The sequence below is a fragment of the Trachemys scripta genome, chromosome 2 (assembly GCF_013100865.1).
Source record: "Trachemys scripta elegans isolate TJP31775 chromosome 2, CAS_Tse_1.0, whole genome shotgun sequence".
NCBI lineage: Eukaryota > Metazoa > Chordata > Testudines > Emydidae > Trachemys > Trachemys scripta.
In genome coordinates this window covers 280,782,168-280,799,299 of record NC_048299.1, presented here as the reverse complement: position 1 = coordinate 280,799,299, position 17,132 = coordinate 280,782,168, and the positions used below count along the sequence as shown (strand labels likewise).

General features: G+C 51.0%; 1 protein-coding gene across 1 annotated transcript in view; it reads left to right on the top strand.

Moving 5' to 3' along the window:
* Positions 1–17,132, top strand: part of HSF1 (heat shock transcription factor 1) — a 99,025-nt gene that overhangs the window by 79,585 nt on the left and 2,308 nt on the right. Inside the window, 4 exon segments of the mRNA XM_034763780.1 lie at positions 1,411–1,641; positions 14,018–14,123; positions 14,282–14,347; positions 16,738–16,807. Coding sequence (XP_034619671.1) covers positions 1,411–1,641; positions 14,018–14,123; positions 14,282–14,347; positions 16,738–16,807 — 473 coding nt within the window.

Here is a 17,132-nt window from a genome sequence, read left to right as displayed (position 1 = left end):
GCACCTGAAGCAAATGTATCTGACCTTGGACAGCAAGAAGCTTCCAGCCAGTCCCAGCCCAGAAAAGTCAGACTGTCTCCTGCCACAAGGCACACAGGAGTCATCATGGATACTCAGCCAAATCCCGCCCTGAGCTCCGTGTGTATGATGCCCACTGATTCCACTGAGCGCTGCTCTTACCCTGTATGCCTCCATCACTGTTCCCTTGTAGCTCGGCCTTTAAGCTGCTATTCCCTGCCACCCCTGCCCAGTGAGATGTCCGAGGCCTGAGCTTCCCCAGCAAGAAATGTCCTCTGTGCTTTAGCACCCGTTCATCTCCTCGAACAGTCTATTCTTGGCGCTGGCGCCTCCCCTGCAGTGCTGAATCGCACACAAATGCATACACCTCCGCCGGGAATGCTCACCCTTAAATATAGACCATATGTTTGCTTAATTGGCCTTCTTTTTGTTCTGTTCTCGCTGCTGTCCCTTCCAGAGGGCTATTTGAACCACTCACACCCTAATTCAGTCAGTGGGGGTGCGGAAGGGGATTTCCAGCTGCAGAATTAGGGCTGGCCAGAGAAGCCATCATCCCTCGCATAAAAGCACAGAATCCAAGAAGCAACGACAGTGCTCTTAGGGAGAGAGTGGATCTCAGGCCTTGTCTACACATACCACTACTATCCTATCGGTATGGTAGTGCTTAGACCGGGATAGCTTACTCCCATAGAGTAGGAGAATAAGGCTAGGTCTACGCTACCTGCCTGAATCGGCGGGTAGAAATCGACCTCTCGGGGATCGATTTATCGCGTCCCGTTGGGACGCGACAATCGATCCCCGAATCGACGCTCTTACTCCACCAGCGGAGGTGGGAGTAAGCGCCGTCGACAGGAAGCCGCAGAGGTCGATTTTGCTGCCGTCCTCACAGCGGGGTAAGTCGGCTGCGATACGTCGAATTCAGCTACGCTATTCACGTAGCTGAATTTGCGTATCTTAAATCGACTCCCCCCTGTAGTGTAGATGTAGCCTAAGCTGTTCTGGTATATGCACCTTTATACTGGTGTAACTCCACATATACTAGGGGTTGTATCAATGAAACTATTTATTTATGAAAATAATCACACCCCTAAGCAAAATAATTAAACTGCGAGTCAATCTGTGTAGGCCTGGTCGTAGATTGATGCACTTACCGAAGTCACAGCTATGGGTGTTGGAAAGAGAGCGCCTGGCAGCCTGTGGCACTCACGCCAGGGGTTTGCTCTAGGGCACGACCAGAGGAAAACACTTTGCCTTAGTTCACCACCTGTTTCAGGGACCAGCACTCTGAGGGAGGGGGTGTCTGGCACTGGGACTTGTCTGCGTGCCATGCGGAGAGCAGGGACTGGCAGACCATTGCTGCCTTGGTGACCATTCTCTTTCTGTTTCTCCAAGGAGCAGCCCTGTGGTCCGTATCAAAGAAGAGCCCCCCAGTCCCACCCCCAGCCCCCAGATAGAGGAGGCCAGCCCTGGGAACCCTTCTGCTGTTGAAACCCCTCTGTCTCCCTCCACCTTCATTGACTCCATCCTCCAGGAGAATGAACCCAACACCACGGCCGCTGCCAGCGACAGCACCACGCAGCCTCAGCCCCCAGAAAAGTGCCTCAGCGTTGCCTGCCTCGACAAGTAAGTACCGTGCCAGGACTCCGGCGCGTGCCTGGGCCCAGTTGGCCACGTCTCCGCTCCACTAGTAAAGTGTTTAAATTGCTAGTAACTGGCTTCCTGGAAACCAGCATTGCAATGTCTCTGAGTGCCCTGTAGATCCCATCGCTGTCCTGGATGCAAATAGCCAGTGTGGAGTTTATTTTGCTTTCCTATTGCCGCTCTTCTAGGGGCAGTGAGTTCAGGCCGTCACCTGGCCCCACACAGTGATTTAACCCCCGATGCAGGGGACATGACCCCTTGCAGGCAGGGGTACAAGTACCAGGAACGCCAGAGAAAAAGGGGTAGAGTTATTTAGCTAAATAAAATCATTGCGTTCAGATTGCCCACTCCGACAGGGTACAAGTCAGCCACTGTAAAGCCAGCAGTGCTCAGACGACCCAGCATAGGGCCGTAGGACGTCACCGGTACAGAACCAGGTACATTGCAGCTCCCACCTCCTCTTAGGAGCTTGTGAGGCATGCAGTGCGAGCATCCTTCCATTCGGATCAAGATGGAGAGGTGCATGCTGGGAACTGAAGTCTCTATGGGCTTTACCTCCATATAAAGAGGAGAGCTGCTGTGAGCAGCATTTCACCAGTGGACTGCACTTTGGCCACTCCTGCTGTGGTGTTGCTTCTGCGCTGTCTCCTGCCTTTGCTTGTCACCGCTCTGCTTGGTGTGACTAGAGGAAGAAGCCTTGCGTAGCCACCTAGGATTGCTCCGCTAGCTCCATGCATGGCCAATTATAGTCCCCCACTCGGCCTCATGACCACTCCTGATTCAGGTTGCCACTAAATATGCTGGACTCCCTGGATGGCAGATTGATCGTTGCTAGGCAAAGTTCGCTGAGCTTTGGGGTCCCCTGCCTGCATCACCAAGCAGAGTTCAGAAACCTAACACCAGGTTTAGAGACAATAAACTAGAATGTGTTTGACAAGTGTCCATTGGTCAAACAGCAGAGCAAAATCCTAACCCAGTCCCCCCAGGCCAGATCCCAAGTGTCTCCTACTCTCTCGGTAGTCTGTGCTGTAGGGAGAGCCGAGTGTCAGCATCACGGCCCTCTGCCTGTGCCTTAGTGAGAGACTCCAGGAACTCAATCCATGTATCTTAACAAAGAGAAGGATACAGGGTAATTTGATCCCAGTCTGTACGTATCTACATGGGGAGCAAATAACGGGCTCTTCCATCTAGCAGAGAATGGTCTAACACGCTCCAGTGGCTGGCAATTGAAGCTAGACGAATTCAGACTAGAAATTAGGTGTGAATTTTTAAGTGAGAGTGATTAACCATTGGAACCATTTCCCAAGGGTTGTGGTGGGGAATTTTTAAATCCAGACGGGCTGTTTTTCTAAAAGATCTGCTCTAGGAATTATTTTGGGGCCAGTCTCTGGCCTGCGATACACTGGAGGATCACAATGGTCCCTTCTGGCCTTGGCATTTATTCATCTCTGTGTGAACACCAGAGCATAGTCCCTTTCTAAGTGGCAAAAACAATTTTGAAAAAGTAAATTTGGTTTCAGAGCACCAGAGGGTGGTAGAGAGCTCTCAGGCCAGGTCGGTCATGGGGACTCACTCAGCTTACTGTCCTGAGGTGAGACCTCATTTCTAGTCACCTGATGAGCTCCAGGTTCTTCACTGCTTTCAAGTCTTCAGTGTATTTTAGAGCCACATGAGGGAGGCCCAAAAAAGAAACCTTAAAGAATCTGATTGTTCTTATAAAGATGTATATGGAGTGCAGAGATAGCACTGAAGCTGTAATCGCTTCCCCAGCAGGTTTTGAACCTGCAACATTCCTACTTGTCCAGCCACTCTGTGAACATGCCCAGGTCTCCTTTTCCCCCAGGCTTTGTTCTGCCAGCACAGCAACAAAAGAGTAATGTTATCCAGAGCAGGAGATCAGAAGTTCTTACAGAGTTCAGCCCGAATTCAGTGTACCCTCTACACTGGAAATCATGAAGAATTCTGACCTGCTGTGTGCTTGAAGCACAAGGCCATTCAGGTTGTTTGTATACATATCACTTCTTGTCAGGGTTCATACAAGAGACAGATGGGTTTCTGTCATCATTCTCTGACACTGCCAAACGTTTCCCTGTGAATCTGGTTCCTGCGGTGTCTTCTGAATCTGGCAATCTTGATGTCATTCTGACTGGTGTCAACTTAGGCAGGTGTCAGGCAGTTCAAGGCCAAATCATAGACTCATAGCCTTTAAGGTCAGAAGGGACCATTATGATCATCTAGTCTGACCTCCTGCACAACGCAGGCCACAGAATCTCACCCACCCACTCCTGTATCAAACCTGTGTCTGAGCCATTGAAGTCCTCAAATCATGGTTTAAAGACTTCAAGGTGTAGAGAATCCTCCAGCAAGTGACCCATGCCCCATGCTGCAGAGGAAGGCGAAAAACCCCCAGGGCTTCTGCCAATCTGCCCTGGAGGAAAATTCCTTCCCGACCCCAAATATGGCGATCAGCTAAACCCTGAGCATCTGGGCAAGACTCACCAACCAGACACCCAGGAAAGAATTCTCTGTAGTAACTCAGATCCCGCCCCATCTAACATCCCATCACAGGCCATTGGGCATATTTACCGCTAATAGCCAAAGTTCAGTTAATTGGCAAAATGAGGCTATCCCATCATACCATCCCCTCCATAAACTTATCAAGCTTAGCCTTGAAGCCAGATATGTCTTTTGCCCCCACTGCTCCCCTTGGAAGGCTATTCCAGAACGTCACTCCTCTGATGGTTAGAAACCTTCATCTAATTTCAAGTCTAAACTTCCTGATGGCCAGTTTATATCCATTTGTTCTTGTGTCCACATTGGTACTGAGCTTAAATAATTCGTCTCCCTCCCTGGTATTTATCCTCTGATATATTTATAGAGAGCAATCATATCTCCCCTCCACCTTCTTTTGGTTAGGCTAAACAGGCCAAGCTGTTTGAGTCTCCTTTCATAAGACAGGTTTTCCATTCCTCGGATCATCCTAGTAGCCCTTTCTCTGTAGCTGTTCCAGTTTGAATTCATCCTTCTTAAACATGGGAGACCAGAACTGTGCACAGTATTCCAGATGAAATCAAATCAATCAAACGCTCTGCTTTCATTAGTAATAATTACTCCCCACCAAGAAAATGTTAGCTTAGAGTTAAGGCTGCTGAAGTAATTTCAAATACTCCATATGCAAAATACAGAACGATAACAAATACCGTCAAAAATGTAGGTATTAAAGAGACTGGAAATTACCCATTCCAGTGATTTAAATAAATATTTTCTTACTCTTACAGTTCAGATCTTGATTAACAACTTTATTAACAAGTTCCAATAACAACTTTAATTTTGACCTGCAAACATACTTACAAACACTCCAATGTATGTATCACTAACTTGAGTCTGTCTTGGTCTATGGATGGTATAGCCTTCGCAATGGATGGGTGGTAAGAGGAAGAGTTTGTAATTTTGCTTCGATCTAGGTCTCCTGGAAGTCTGAACTGTAACATTAAGTCATTTATAAGTGGGAGAGATCCAAAACAGGGTCAAAACCAGCTTTACAGGTTTTTAAAAGTTTAGTTTCTAAGTGATTCAAGCCCCTAAACTACAGAACTGAGTCACTTCAAACTTTCACAGAACATGTTCCTGGGCCCAAGATTGAGCGGCGATCACATTTCTTTTCATGTTCACTCATAGCAGATTAAAATCCCACTTCCACTGAAACAGTGAATTCAGCCTTGCATTATGAAGTGCCTACAGGTGCCTCGGTAATGTATAATGTTTTCTGTGGGCTCTTCCACCTTTGGACAGGACAGGAGCAGCCATATTTTGCCCAGTTGAGGACCACAATGGCCACTTGCCAGGAGTCTAAGGACTGCACTTAACTTGTGTGAATTGGGGCTGGTTGCAGCCGTGCTCTGTAATGGAGAGGGGATATCAGGAGATGAGCGCCCCCAGCATCCAGTGTCCTGTCCTAGTAGTAGTGGAAAGCAGCTGAACTCAAGATGGAGCATTGCATGTTGGGCTCTGTAGTCTCTCAAGGCTGCCCCCACCCCCATAGTAAGGATGTGGGACTGTTAGCTGCATTGTGGAACTCTGAGGCCCATGTGTGTCGCAAGGAGTCAGAAAATGCAGGCTTTCCCCCACTTCTCGGCCTGGGGGCAGACTTGTCGCTAGGGAGCACTAGGTTAGACTCCTTGCAGCCCATTTATGCAGAAAATAAAATGGGCAATTCCAGTTGTCTTTAAGCACAGGCAGGTGGCTCAACAAAAGCTGTAAACACGGCCATTTAAAAGAGCTGGACATGCAGTAAAGGTGACAGCTGACGCGTGCTTCTGACTCATTCGGACTAGGCTGCAGGCTCTGAAGGGGCAGGCAAAGAACACAGAGCATCTCTGAACCCTGCCTCAGTGGCAAGCGAGACACACCCCCGTCCTAGGGTTATTTGAGTGAGGAACATATGCCGCCTCTTCCTCTAGGTCTCTCCCTGTCTGACTTGTTATTAACCTGCAGGTAACGCTTTGCTCACCTCATCTGTTTGCATCTGGGAAGCTCTGTTAGAGAGCATGACAAAATGAAGGACTCCGGCCAGTAAGATTACCCAGCCAGCGAGGAATCCCATCACTCAGAACTCATCTGCCATATTCATTTTTAAGATAATACTCTCTCTCTTGCAATAGCGTGGCAGTGCCCTAGGCCAGTGCCCCGTTGTGCTGGACACAGATAAATAGAGACAGTCTGTCCCGAAGAGCCGACAAGCTACGTATAAATAATAAAAGGGGAGGCCCATTTATTTTGCAATGCCCACATGTATCTGGGTTTGGATAGCATTTGCCTTTACTCCTGTGCCTCCCAGCACCCTGTATGCGTTTGAGTTCCTCTGCGTAAGTGGACACCTCATCTGCTGTTATTTCAGAGCTATATAACCTCAGACAGGTGAGTTTTCTTCCGATACCAAGACCTGAGCCTCATTTTCCCTAGTACCAGAATTACACACAAGCCCCCCCAGGCTGCGTGAGCGGAGCATCAGTAGGGTTCTAGCAAAGGCCAGGATGCCCAGCGGGAAGGTGTTGAAGCCAATGCCTGAGTCAGGTTGAGATTCTGAATAAAAATGGGTGAGCTGCTACCTGAAATGTTGGGAATAGGCTGCATTAAATGGGCCACACAATGTTTAGCATGTCCCCGGGGGAGGTCAGACCCGACGTCAGTCCGCTCAATATGCGGTGCTAAGTGACTCCGTCTCTCCCGGGGTCCCGACCGGTGGGCAGAGTTCACCATTCAGTGCTCACTCCCCAGCCTGTGAGACCAAAAGAGCCACATGTGCGAGTGAAACGCCTGCGTCATACCCCGCGTAGGCAGGAGCTCAGCGCCCTTTCCATGCGGCTTCTCTTAAGCTCCCAAGAGTTTGCACGTGTCAAGGCAAAGGGTTAGTGATGACAGGGGACCTTCATGTACAGCCGGGAGCTCAGACTCCTGCACTGAATAAGGCAGCGGCAGCTTGCCAGGAATCCTACAGCAACGGCTCATTTCCAGTGCATGGAGCAAGTTTCATTTGCCCTCATCTTCAGGAGAGAGGTGCAGCCCACAAGGCTGTAGGTCCCAGCATGCGATGCCTCGTCTTGATCCAGGCAAGCCACGAGAGATCAGACTTGTAGAAATCTGCAGGTCACGTTTGGGCCACCCCAGAGTACAAGCATGCCATAGCTCCATGTTTCAGCTGCCGGTGGCTACACTGCGATGCATGTTATAAAGGGAAAGCTGAGAGCGAAGTTCAGTACGTAGGGCCACAAAGCAACTTCTCAAGAGCCAAAGCCTTTTGAATGGAGAAGGAGGCTGCCCTGTGTAACAGTAACGTAGAGCTATATCCCAGGGAGACTACAGCCCATCTTGGCCCAAGCCACCATCCATTCAGATTAAAATGGAGCCTCACACGCTGTGCCCTGTGTTCTCAGGGGGTCGCAGGTCCATCTGAAAGATGACAGAGACTATGATCCATGAGTTAGAATGCCCCAGTACAGCCCTTAGCCACCCCTGAGGTACAGCAGACCCACCTCAGAAGTAGTTGTCTGGCTGAGAACCTTCTAACTGAGCATGGCTGTGATGGAATCGTGCTGTCCTCTGGCTTTCTTTTGCGGGGAATGTTCATTTGTGGTTTTTATCGTTAATAACAATTTTGTCTCAGCCTTGGAATTGCTGGAAAGCCCTACGATAACTTGGGGGCAGTGCAATGCATGCCACTTCAGCTAAAGCACAGGAGCATGGTTGATTAACTGTTCTTGCCTTTGAAAGTAACAAATGTTTCATTCCTGAAAGTGTCTGATTCTGAGTCTTTTGAATCTAGCATTCCTCTTCTCTTTGTATTTTTCAGTTTGACTCGCGCTCCACAGATGTCAGAAGTCACTCGTCTTTTCCCCAGTTCTTCCTCTTCCTCACTTCATTGCAGATCACAGCAAGGGTTAGCATCTCAATAGCCTGATGTCCCGAGGCATTGCAGTCCTGGGCAAGAAAGCAGGGGAACACTGTGCTAAACAGAGAGCTGTCCTTGCTTTGAGGTCAGCTTTCCCTACAGGAACTAGCTTCGAAGCGGTTCTTTGGAGTCCGTATCACAAAAAAACACTACCAAAATTGGCACTAAATGGCAGCCATGTTGGCCAACTCCGCATAGAGGCTAAGTACTGAATGGGTCGTGGAGACTAAACTCCCTTCTCATCCCTCCGGGTGGTCTTGGCAGGGTGGTGCAGGGAAGCCTGTATTGATGTTGCTGATGCTCTGTCTCTTTTGTGGATGACAGAGACGGCCGTAAGAGCTGCTCTCGGGGACTGGGACTTGGGTGGTCGTTCCTTGGGGTTGGGCAGATATCGGTATCTAGGAATAGGAGCCCAAGGTCAGAGCGGAAGTCGGAGGTCAGGGGCCAGAGTCAAGGATCTTTGGAAGTTAGGAGTCAGAGCCAGGTTATCTGGAGTGAGGCAAGACGGCAGCAAGGTTGGGGCCAAGCCAGGACCAATGGCTAGAAATAAGCAGGCACAGGAGATATCACAGCCGTGAGCAAATGCTTTGAGCAGCTGCCGAACTGGTGCTGCTGCTGGGCTTGAGAGCTGGTCTGCTGACTCCTCCCGCCAATCAGGCAGCCTAGTGTAGCTCGAACGTGCTCGTTAGATTGCCCAGAGACTGGCTCTGCTGCAGGACCAGAGTCCTGACAGCTGCCAAGCTGGCATCTTTCGCCTGTGTGCAATTCAGCCATACGAAGCATGAATCATTTCGTGGAATCCGGTGTGAGCCCAGGGCTTGAATGATTTCATACAATAGTGAAGGAACAATGAAACTCCCCACTGCAGCCATCCCCATGTACCACGCCGTTGTTAGTGAGACCGTCGAGTAGATGCAAGAGAGATACAGCCTCCTCGGTGTGACGTTAGATAGATTGCCACAGTCTGGCCTGTCTTATTGCTGCCAGCAAGCAGAACGTCTGAGAGGGAGATTGTCTTGTGGCAGACACTAGCGAACTAGGCAGCTGCTAGCGGAGCACAACACGTATAAAGTATAGTTGGAGTGCGAAGAAAGAGCGACTGTGATGCTGTCGTAATGGGCGGACGAGTTTAATTATCTGCCAGGGCTATTGGCCATGGCCAAACTTGCTCTGTTTACAAGTCAAGAAGTTTTTTCGCCCCGCCAGCCCTGCAAACTCACCATAGGGACTGAGGCAAGCTGCATTCTGTCTGCCTCCTACAATCAGAACGTCACTGACCGTGCATGAGGCAGAACGTAATCCGACTTGCTCTCCTATAGTATGTAGAGCGGGGGTGGGCAAACTTTTCGGCCCGAGGGCCACATCTGGGTGGGGAAATTGTATGCAGGGCCATGAATGTAGGGCTGGGGCAGGAGGTTGGGGTGCAGGAGGTGCGGAGTGCGGGAGGGGGCTCAGGACAGGGGGTTGGGGTGCAGGAGGGGTGCGGCAGGGGGTTCGGGGTGCAGGCTCTGGCCCAGCGCCGCTTACCTGGAGCGGCTCCGGTGTGGCAGCAGCGCACAATGGGGCTATGGCAGGCTCCCTGCCTTCCCTCTGCTCCCCTCCCTCCCCCAAGGGCTGCCAGGACATGGTGCTGGCCGCTTCCGGGAGCGGCCCTGGGCCAGGGCAGGCCAGGAGCCCATCTTAGCCCCACAGCGCCACGGGGCTGGCAATCCCGCAGGCCAGATCCAAAGCCCTCAGGGGCCGTAGTTTGCCCACCCCAATGTAGAACCACCAGCATCAATGCGCGTACCTGCCCACAGAGAGCAGATCTGTTGAATACGAAGGTGCTGTTTTTACATAGCTACTTCTCAGACTATAAAACAGCCCACACAAAGAGACCACACTGCGTGCACTAACCCACCTCACTTCCTCAGACGGAAAATCAGACAGCAAGGGTCTCTCACGATAGCGTGTGTTCTATCTGCCAGGCTGCCCCTGGGAGCTGAGGAGCTGGTGCTGGAGTGAGGTATGGTGTACAGCAAAGGTTTGTTATTCTTATGAGGGAGTTGGCAGTCAGAACAGAAAGAGACAAGAGACTCTTAGCAGTGGTTCCAGTGAAGATGCACTGTTTTATAAAGTGTGTGTGAATGGAGAATGGGTCTGGTGAACCATATCCAGAGCTTTCATTCAAGAAACCTCTGATGGTTCATTTAAGCGTATAAATCTGTATCCCTGAAATCATTCCCCTTCTTCCTTACATTAGCTTTTAACTGCTTTCTCTGCACCGCGATTCATGTACCTGGGGACAGACAAACCTACTGTATATTAGTCTGGTTCATTCTCCAAAAATGCAGCTGTTGTTTCATAGCTCTTACTACTGGGTCACATGGCCTCCAGCCTGAGCCTCCAGGGTGTTCTGCCTCATGTCAGAATTCCATCTCCACTCAGCAGTGCTGCGCTTCCAGGCACTCCGCGCTCACAGTGATGACAGCTGCTGTGTCTCACAGCTCCTTCTGGCTCTTCGGTTTCCAGGAAGTGTGCACGTTGCTCTTTCTGCCAGCTGTGTGGATCAGGACCCCTCTTCGCCAGAGGATCCGACTTGAACAGGAGCTAGTCCCATTTCAGCACTGTGGAAGGAGTCTTCTGACCTCCCTCCCATACTCAGAGGTCAGCATGTGTCTCTCCCCTTTGCCTCTTTTGAGTTCCCTCAGACCATCGCTCTCGAACTGGTGAGATACCGAGACACCGGGGCAAACCTTACTAGACTCTTAAAGCTCCATCCTTCTCAGGGCCACATGCACTGCCCTCCCTCTGATCTTCCTTGGAGGCAAGCGTCGTTGTGGACTCCTCTTCCTACCACCCGGAGTACACTGAGGAAGTAGAGTATGAGTGCATTGCTCATTATCCCTCCCTGCCACAGAGCGTTTGGCGTCAGAGCCATTTGGAGAGTGCAGTTCAGAGACCTCAGAGCCCGAGTTCAGGAAGAGGGGTTTACCTGTCAGCAGCGGAAGAACCAGGCTGTATCACCAAGGTTAGAAAACACTGGGACAGAATTCCTTTCTCTCCTCCAAGAGCTGCAGGGAAATTTTAAGAGGCTGCTCTGGAAGGGTTTGGAAGTGGTTTGAAACTCCTGAATATTCCAATCCAAGTTTTGCCACTGACTTGTGTGACCGTGGTCAACTCCTTGCTCTGTGTGTCTGCCCTCCAAGCCCCCTGGCAGTAAAGAAACTAGCTGTGTTCAAATGTCATAGCTTCATTCCAGCCTCACTTCGTGACCCTTGGCATCCCCAGTCCATGCTAGTCAAAGCTGTTTTCTAACTGGGGTTGCTGGAAATACCTCAAATCCTGCAGCGCATTCCCGGTACTATGTACTGAAGGCCTCGACTGGGCTGGAAATCTGTGCAGAGTACGCTCTTTGGGGAACATACACAGGTAAGTGACTTATCTGCGGAGCATGTGCAGAGCCTGGGCCTTGGAAGAACTGCAAAATCTCTTTGTGTCTCCTGGTTATATATACAGGGAAACTAAGAGAGGAGTGTGTTCTTGGTCCTTGTCTGTGCCCTGCTTTTCCTGCGCCCCCTAGCAGTGTTCCTACGGTCGGTGTGTGTGGTTATTCTGACAGCGTAATCATTTCTGCAGTTAGATTTTCTTAGCTGGGAGATGTGAATTTGCAGCGTCTATTACCAGCAGTGATGACAGACAGTCTTGGTTCTGTGGTTGGTGTCACCATTCTTTGCAGGCAGGTGATACTCTAACTGCAAGAGCTTTGAAGCATTATTTTCCTTGAAGGGAGGTAATTGTACAGATATTAGGAGTGGCCAAGGAGGTATTCTGTTCTGCAGGACACTCCCTGGGCACAGGAGTTGGAGAAACAAACGTTAGCCCGGTGTGGGTTTCCAGAGAGAAGGGAGAAGTAGCTTTTGTGTAGTTTTTCACTCGCTTTCCAGTGGCATTTATAGCATCATGCTGCCAACGCAGGCAGTGTGGAGCAGATGACGGATGAGTGCTCCTTCTGAGCTTGCTTTGCACTCCCCCAACATATCCGTGTTCCTCTGCTGTCTTCCTCTTCATTCGCCAGGAGTGCGTCTCCTCAGCTGAGCTCCAGACAAGCACTGGCTCCGTGTTGTCAGAACACCTGGACTAAAGACACCTGAAAGTTTATTGACCCACCACACGTTTTCAGTCCTCGTCCGTCACCATCTCCAGGAGCCGGTGAGATTCCTCAGAGGACGAAAGAGTCTGGTGGTGCTCATCGAACCTGGAACCATGTGTTCAAGCGTGCTTCCAGCATGCTAGAGCTGAGACTTCCATTGCAGACCTTTGGAGCGCTCTCCTGAACAGGCAGGCCTTGCTTTTCTTGGGTTCCAAGCAGCATGTCGCTAGGAATCAACCCAAAAGACAGCTCCTTGGTGCAAGGAGCAGTAATAGCGCCATGTCTCCCTCCCAACATGGAGTGCCATCCACTTGGGAAAGGAGCTCATGCTCTGGGTTTCCGTGGCCCACAGATGAAGCTACGATGGGTCACATCTACCACTGAACTCCACTAACCTCAGTGGGCTTCTGCGCGGCCCAGTGTTCCCAAGGCACAGGCCCTGAGAAGAGTAGTCCCAGCATTCGTGCGTGTTTCCGAGAGACGGTGATCCCCGTCTGCACCCAAGCATCTGGGAAACGTGCAGATTTATGCCATCCGTTTGCTCCAGCTCCTCTAGAACACCAGGAACATCAATGGTATGAACATCAAGGAACAAGAATAATAATCATAATATAAGATATGGAGATATACCTATCTCATAGAACTGGAAGAGACCTTGAAAGGTCATCGAGTCCAGTCCCCTGCCTTCACAGCAGGTCAATTTTTGCCCCAGATCCCTAAAGGGCCCCCTCAAGGATTGAACTCACAACCCTGGATTTAGCAGGCCAATGCTCATGTTCAGGAATTGAAGCCAGCTCCCCGCACTCCTTCGTTCCCACTTCAGCGTTGATTATTATCTTTTTGCTATCCAGGTAACTATCAGCGAAATCTACCAGACCCAGGTCTGTGTCAGTTCACTCTAGTCCTCCCAGAACAACCTACCTCCTAGGGGTGACTTGGGTTCCCCTAAGGCAGGGCCCGGAGAGTCAGCCATGTTTGTCACTCAGTCTGCCTGACCTGGTTGGCACTGAGCCGTTATCCTGAGCTGTTGCTGTTAGATTATGATTGTGGTATGATTTCAGGGGGAACCTTGTGCTGTACACATTGTACGTATACATACGTCCTCCCATGCCCGTTAGCCATGCAGAGGTGCGCACAGGCTGGGACGTTTGCTTTCCCAGATGAGTGGGAACAACTCCAGTTACCTTTAGTGTCATGGGGCAAACCAACAGCTTCTGTTATGATGGCATGAGACTTTTCCAGTGCCCGTTCCACAGACAGGGCTTTGATCAGACCAGTAGAGGGCTCTTGGAACCCCTTTTCCCCAGACTGATGTCAGCAGGGCCCTTACCCTCCCCTTGCCCCATATCAGCTGTGGCAGGACTCTGACAGGACTGAGGTACCTGGACCAAAGAACGAGTCCAAAGCTTCCGGCTGTAGAGGTGCAGAGTATAATGAGACCCTGTCCTAAATGGTGTTAGGAGTCCTGGTGCATTCTGGGAATATTAACCATATGTGGTGTCATAAGACACCCACTGTTGCGTCCTCATCCGAGTTGCTGGCCCTTCCCCCTCTCGGCAGGAACAGGCCTGGTGACAGCCTTGTTCCGGTGGTGTATCAGCATAGCTGACCTCACTGGCAAGGACAGAATTGGAGGCTGGCACACGTGTGTAAGTAGCCAGGAGTCCAAACTCTGCTTTCCTGCTCAGGTTTAATCGAGGTTGAGCGAGTCCCCTGTGTGAGCTCAGAGGAAGTCTGCTAACCTTGACCTGGTCTGTGTTCTCCTTTCTGTGACACAGGAATGAGCTAAATGACCATCTGGATACCATTGATTCCAACCTGGATAACCTCCAAACCATGCTGACCACGCACGGCTTCAGTGTGGACACTAGTGCTCTGCTGGATGTGAGTATCTCGAACCCTCCCTCCCAGCAGCCCCCTCCCAGAGCAGGGACCAAGCTGTGGCCCGCAGTACCATGTGCGTCAGGGCAGCATCCACTGAATTTCCACAGCGTGCCTGGGGTGTTTTCCTTCCCTGCACTAATAGTTCTTTCCTTTGGCAGCTGTTTAGCCCTTCAATGACGGTTACAGACATGAACCTTCCTGACCTGGACAGCAGCCTTGCGAGTGTGAGTAGCTGTGAAACATCCCTCCATGCACACACAGCTGCCAGAACAGAGTGTCTCGTGCCGCTCAACAGCAGCCCCTGCCCCTGGTGAAAGGAAGGCCCTGACAGGCTCTGAAGGGAGTCCTGGCCAGCCCCAGGCCGCAGTGTGGGGGAGAGTCTCCACCAGGCGGAAATCATTCCGTTAGCACCAAGGCTTCCTCTGACTGATTCGTTCAGGGAGCAGATGTGCCTCATCATTCACGCTGCGCTAAGTAGGTGCTGAGACGTCATCTCTCAGGCCGGCCCTGCTCCCCCAGCACTGAGCCGCACTGAAGCCCATAGAACTGCATGTGGTTTCCATAAACCCTCCCTTCCGCTTTGTAAACCTTCAGAAGAGGTTTCCTTTAAAGGCAAACTCCAGTGATTTCCACGGCATATTGTAGTATTTGTTATCGTATGTACTGCACGGCACCAGCAATGGGTCAGTGCTAGAGAAGAGCTCTGTGCAGCTCGAAGGCATGTCTCTGTCCCCAACAGAAGTTGCTCCACTAAAAGATAGTTACCTTCCTCCTCCCCTCCCGCGGTCTCAGTGCTGAACAGCCAGTCCCGGCCCTGAGATGCTCACAGGCCCAATGCTGCGATAGAGGTGCTCACCCGGATGTAATGGGCCAGTGGTAGCCACTCCATAGTTCAGACTGATCCTAACTTACAACTATAAGATCCATTTTTAACTTCCGTGTAACTTCTCCCAAAAATGACCAGCTCCCCTGAGCTCTCGTAAGCCAGGTAGGATTTGTCTGGGAGGTTTGGTAACCTTCAGAAAAGGGGTTTTGCAATTAAGATCTTTCACAAATATCCATCATTCCCTTTCTGAACATTTTCCTACCTTCCTACCCCCAAAATGGCTCGGCCCCAAACACCAGATGTCTGACTGAGTCGGACGGGGGCCTCTGGGTGTTACTGGGGGAGAGCTGGGGGATCACAAAGACCTGTGTCATGTTTATAACATTGACTCTGTAAATTATTTAAACTGCCCTTCTGCTGAGTGCTGGTTCTGCGGCAGGGGCTGCTCTGCCGAGAAAGAGGTGGGGCCCGGATCGGGTGGGATGTGGCTAGGATTCTTGGGGGCAGGGCAGGGCAGGCGGGATGGTGAGGAACAGGGAAGAATGATATGACTGTAGGGTTGGATCCCTGAACTGTTCATTTCTAGACTGTCCAGCCTTTGGGTTTTTAGGGAAGCTGTCAAGTATTTGTAAGTGAGATTTGTTGATGGGCTTTTAACTGGGCTCCTGTAAAATTTACAGCTTAACTCTTCAGCTAACGAAGTGGTTCGGATTTATGTGCAGTATGTCATAGTTCTCTCTTCTCTAACGCGGGGATGGACATTTGATTTGCTCCTGTCCTCACGTTGCCTTTGCACTGCTGGGGACAGACTCGGCTGCACAGGTTCCCAGAGTGTGGTGGGATTGAGTCCAGAGAGCTGGGGGTGTGCACATGGGGCCAGCTTCTTCTGACTGCAAGAGAGAGTTAAAAGAAGCTAAATATACATTTAAACGTCCTCCTAAGGTGGCTTTTCCATAGAAGCAGTTGCTGCAGTCACGACAGGCCATGAACCCATGAGGCAGTCCCTGCATTAACCAGGTTTCCACACTATGAAAAGGTTGAAGAACCCCTGATCCAAACACAGCAGCATGTCTGGTCCTGGGATTAGCAGTGATTCCCCCCAGAGACTCTCAAGCCTTAATGACCCAGTTTTCTTTACCCGCCTGGGGCAGTTACTTGAACGTTTGGGACCATCGGAGGCGTTCTGCCATTTCCCGCGGCTTTCTCTCCTGTTGTTATAGCCCTACAAAGCTACTCCTACTTCCCAGCCCAGTCTCGTTCTTACTGCAGGGCTGGTGTCCAAAGGCCACGCTGACCATTCACCGGCAATGTGAAGCGTGCTCTTGCCTTTCGTATTGGTAACAATAAGACTTTGCATAAAACATGTTCTGTTGCAAGCATGTTCTGAGGGCTGCCCAGGGTGACTACAGATCCCAGCATGCAATATGGCTTCCTGCTCAGATCAAGGTGAGCACTGCAGGTCTCAGGCCACATCTGTATGAAAAGCAGAGCTGGTCCGTACAGTTCTACAAGGCAGCCTTGGGCATCGGGAGACTGGAGCAGGCTGAACAGACTCCACCAGAGCCTGCAGTAGCTCACTGATGCTGTTCCCTAGGTCCAGGTGTATTTTAGTCTTCTGAATGCTGATGCCCATCTCCCACCTGCTGGCACTTCCAGATTACAAACCACTGCTGTGTGTGCACTTATCCTGAGGTAGTCAAGGGAGAGGTCCCTTCCCTCTCCCGGCTCCCTGTGCAAAGGAGTTTGACTTGTGCGGTGCACTTAGCAGCCCAACTTGTCTCCCCACAGATCCAGGATCTCCTCTCATCCCAGGAACAGCAGAAACCTGCTGAGACAGAGGCCAGCACAGCAGACATGGGTAAGAAGGCCCCTGCCTTGCATCCTCCCATTAGTGACCCGTGAGCAGAGGGGTCAAGGCCCAGTGGCAGGATCTCTCCAGGCAGCAGCAGCTCTCTCAAAGAAACAGTGATGATTAAATCTAGGTGTGCGTATTGTCACTGCGCTGCTTGGGATTCTGGGTGGAGGCCCCGGGCATCTAGGTGGGGGCTCTCCCTTGGTTCTCTGTATTCCCCAGGGGCTTGGCTCTCCCCTCACCACCACCACCCTGGCTGGGCATGCAGCCTCTGGCAGTAACCTGCGTGTCCCCCTTCCCTTTCCCAAGCTGGGCCAGGGGATGGCTCCCT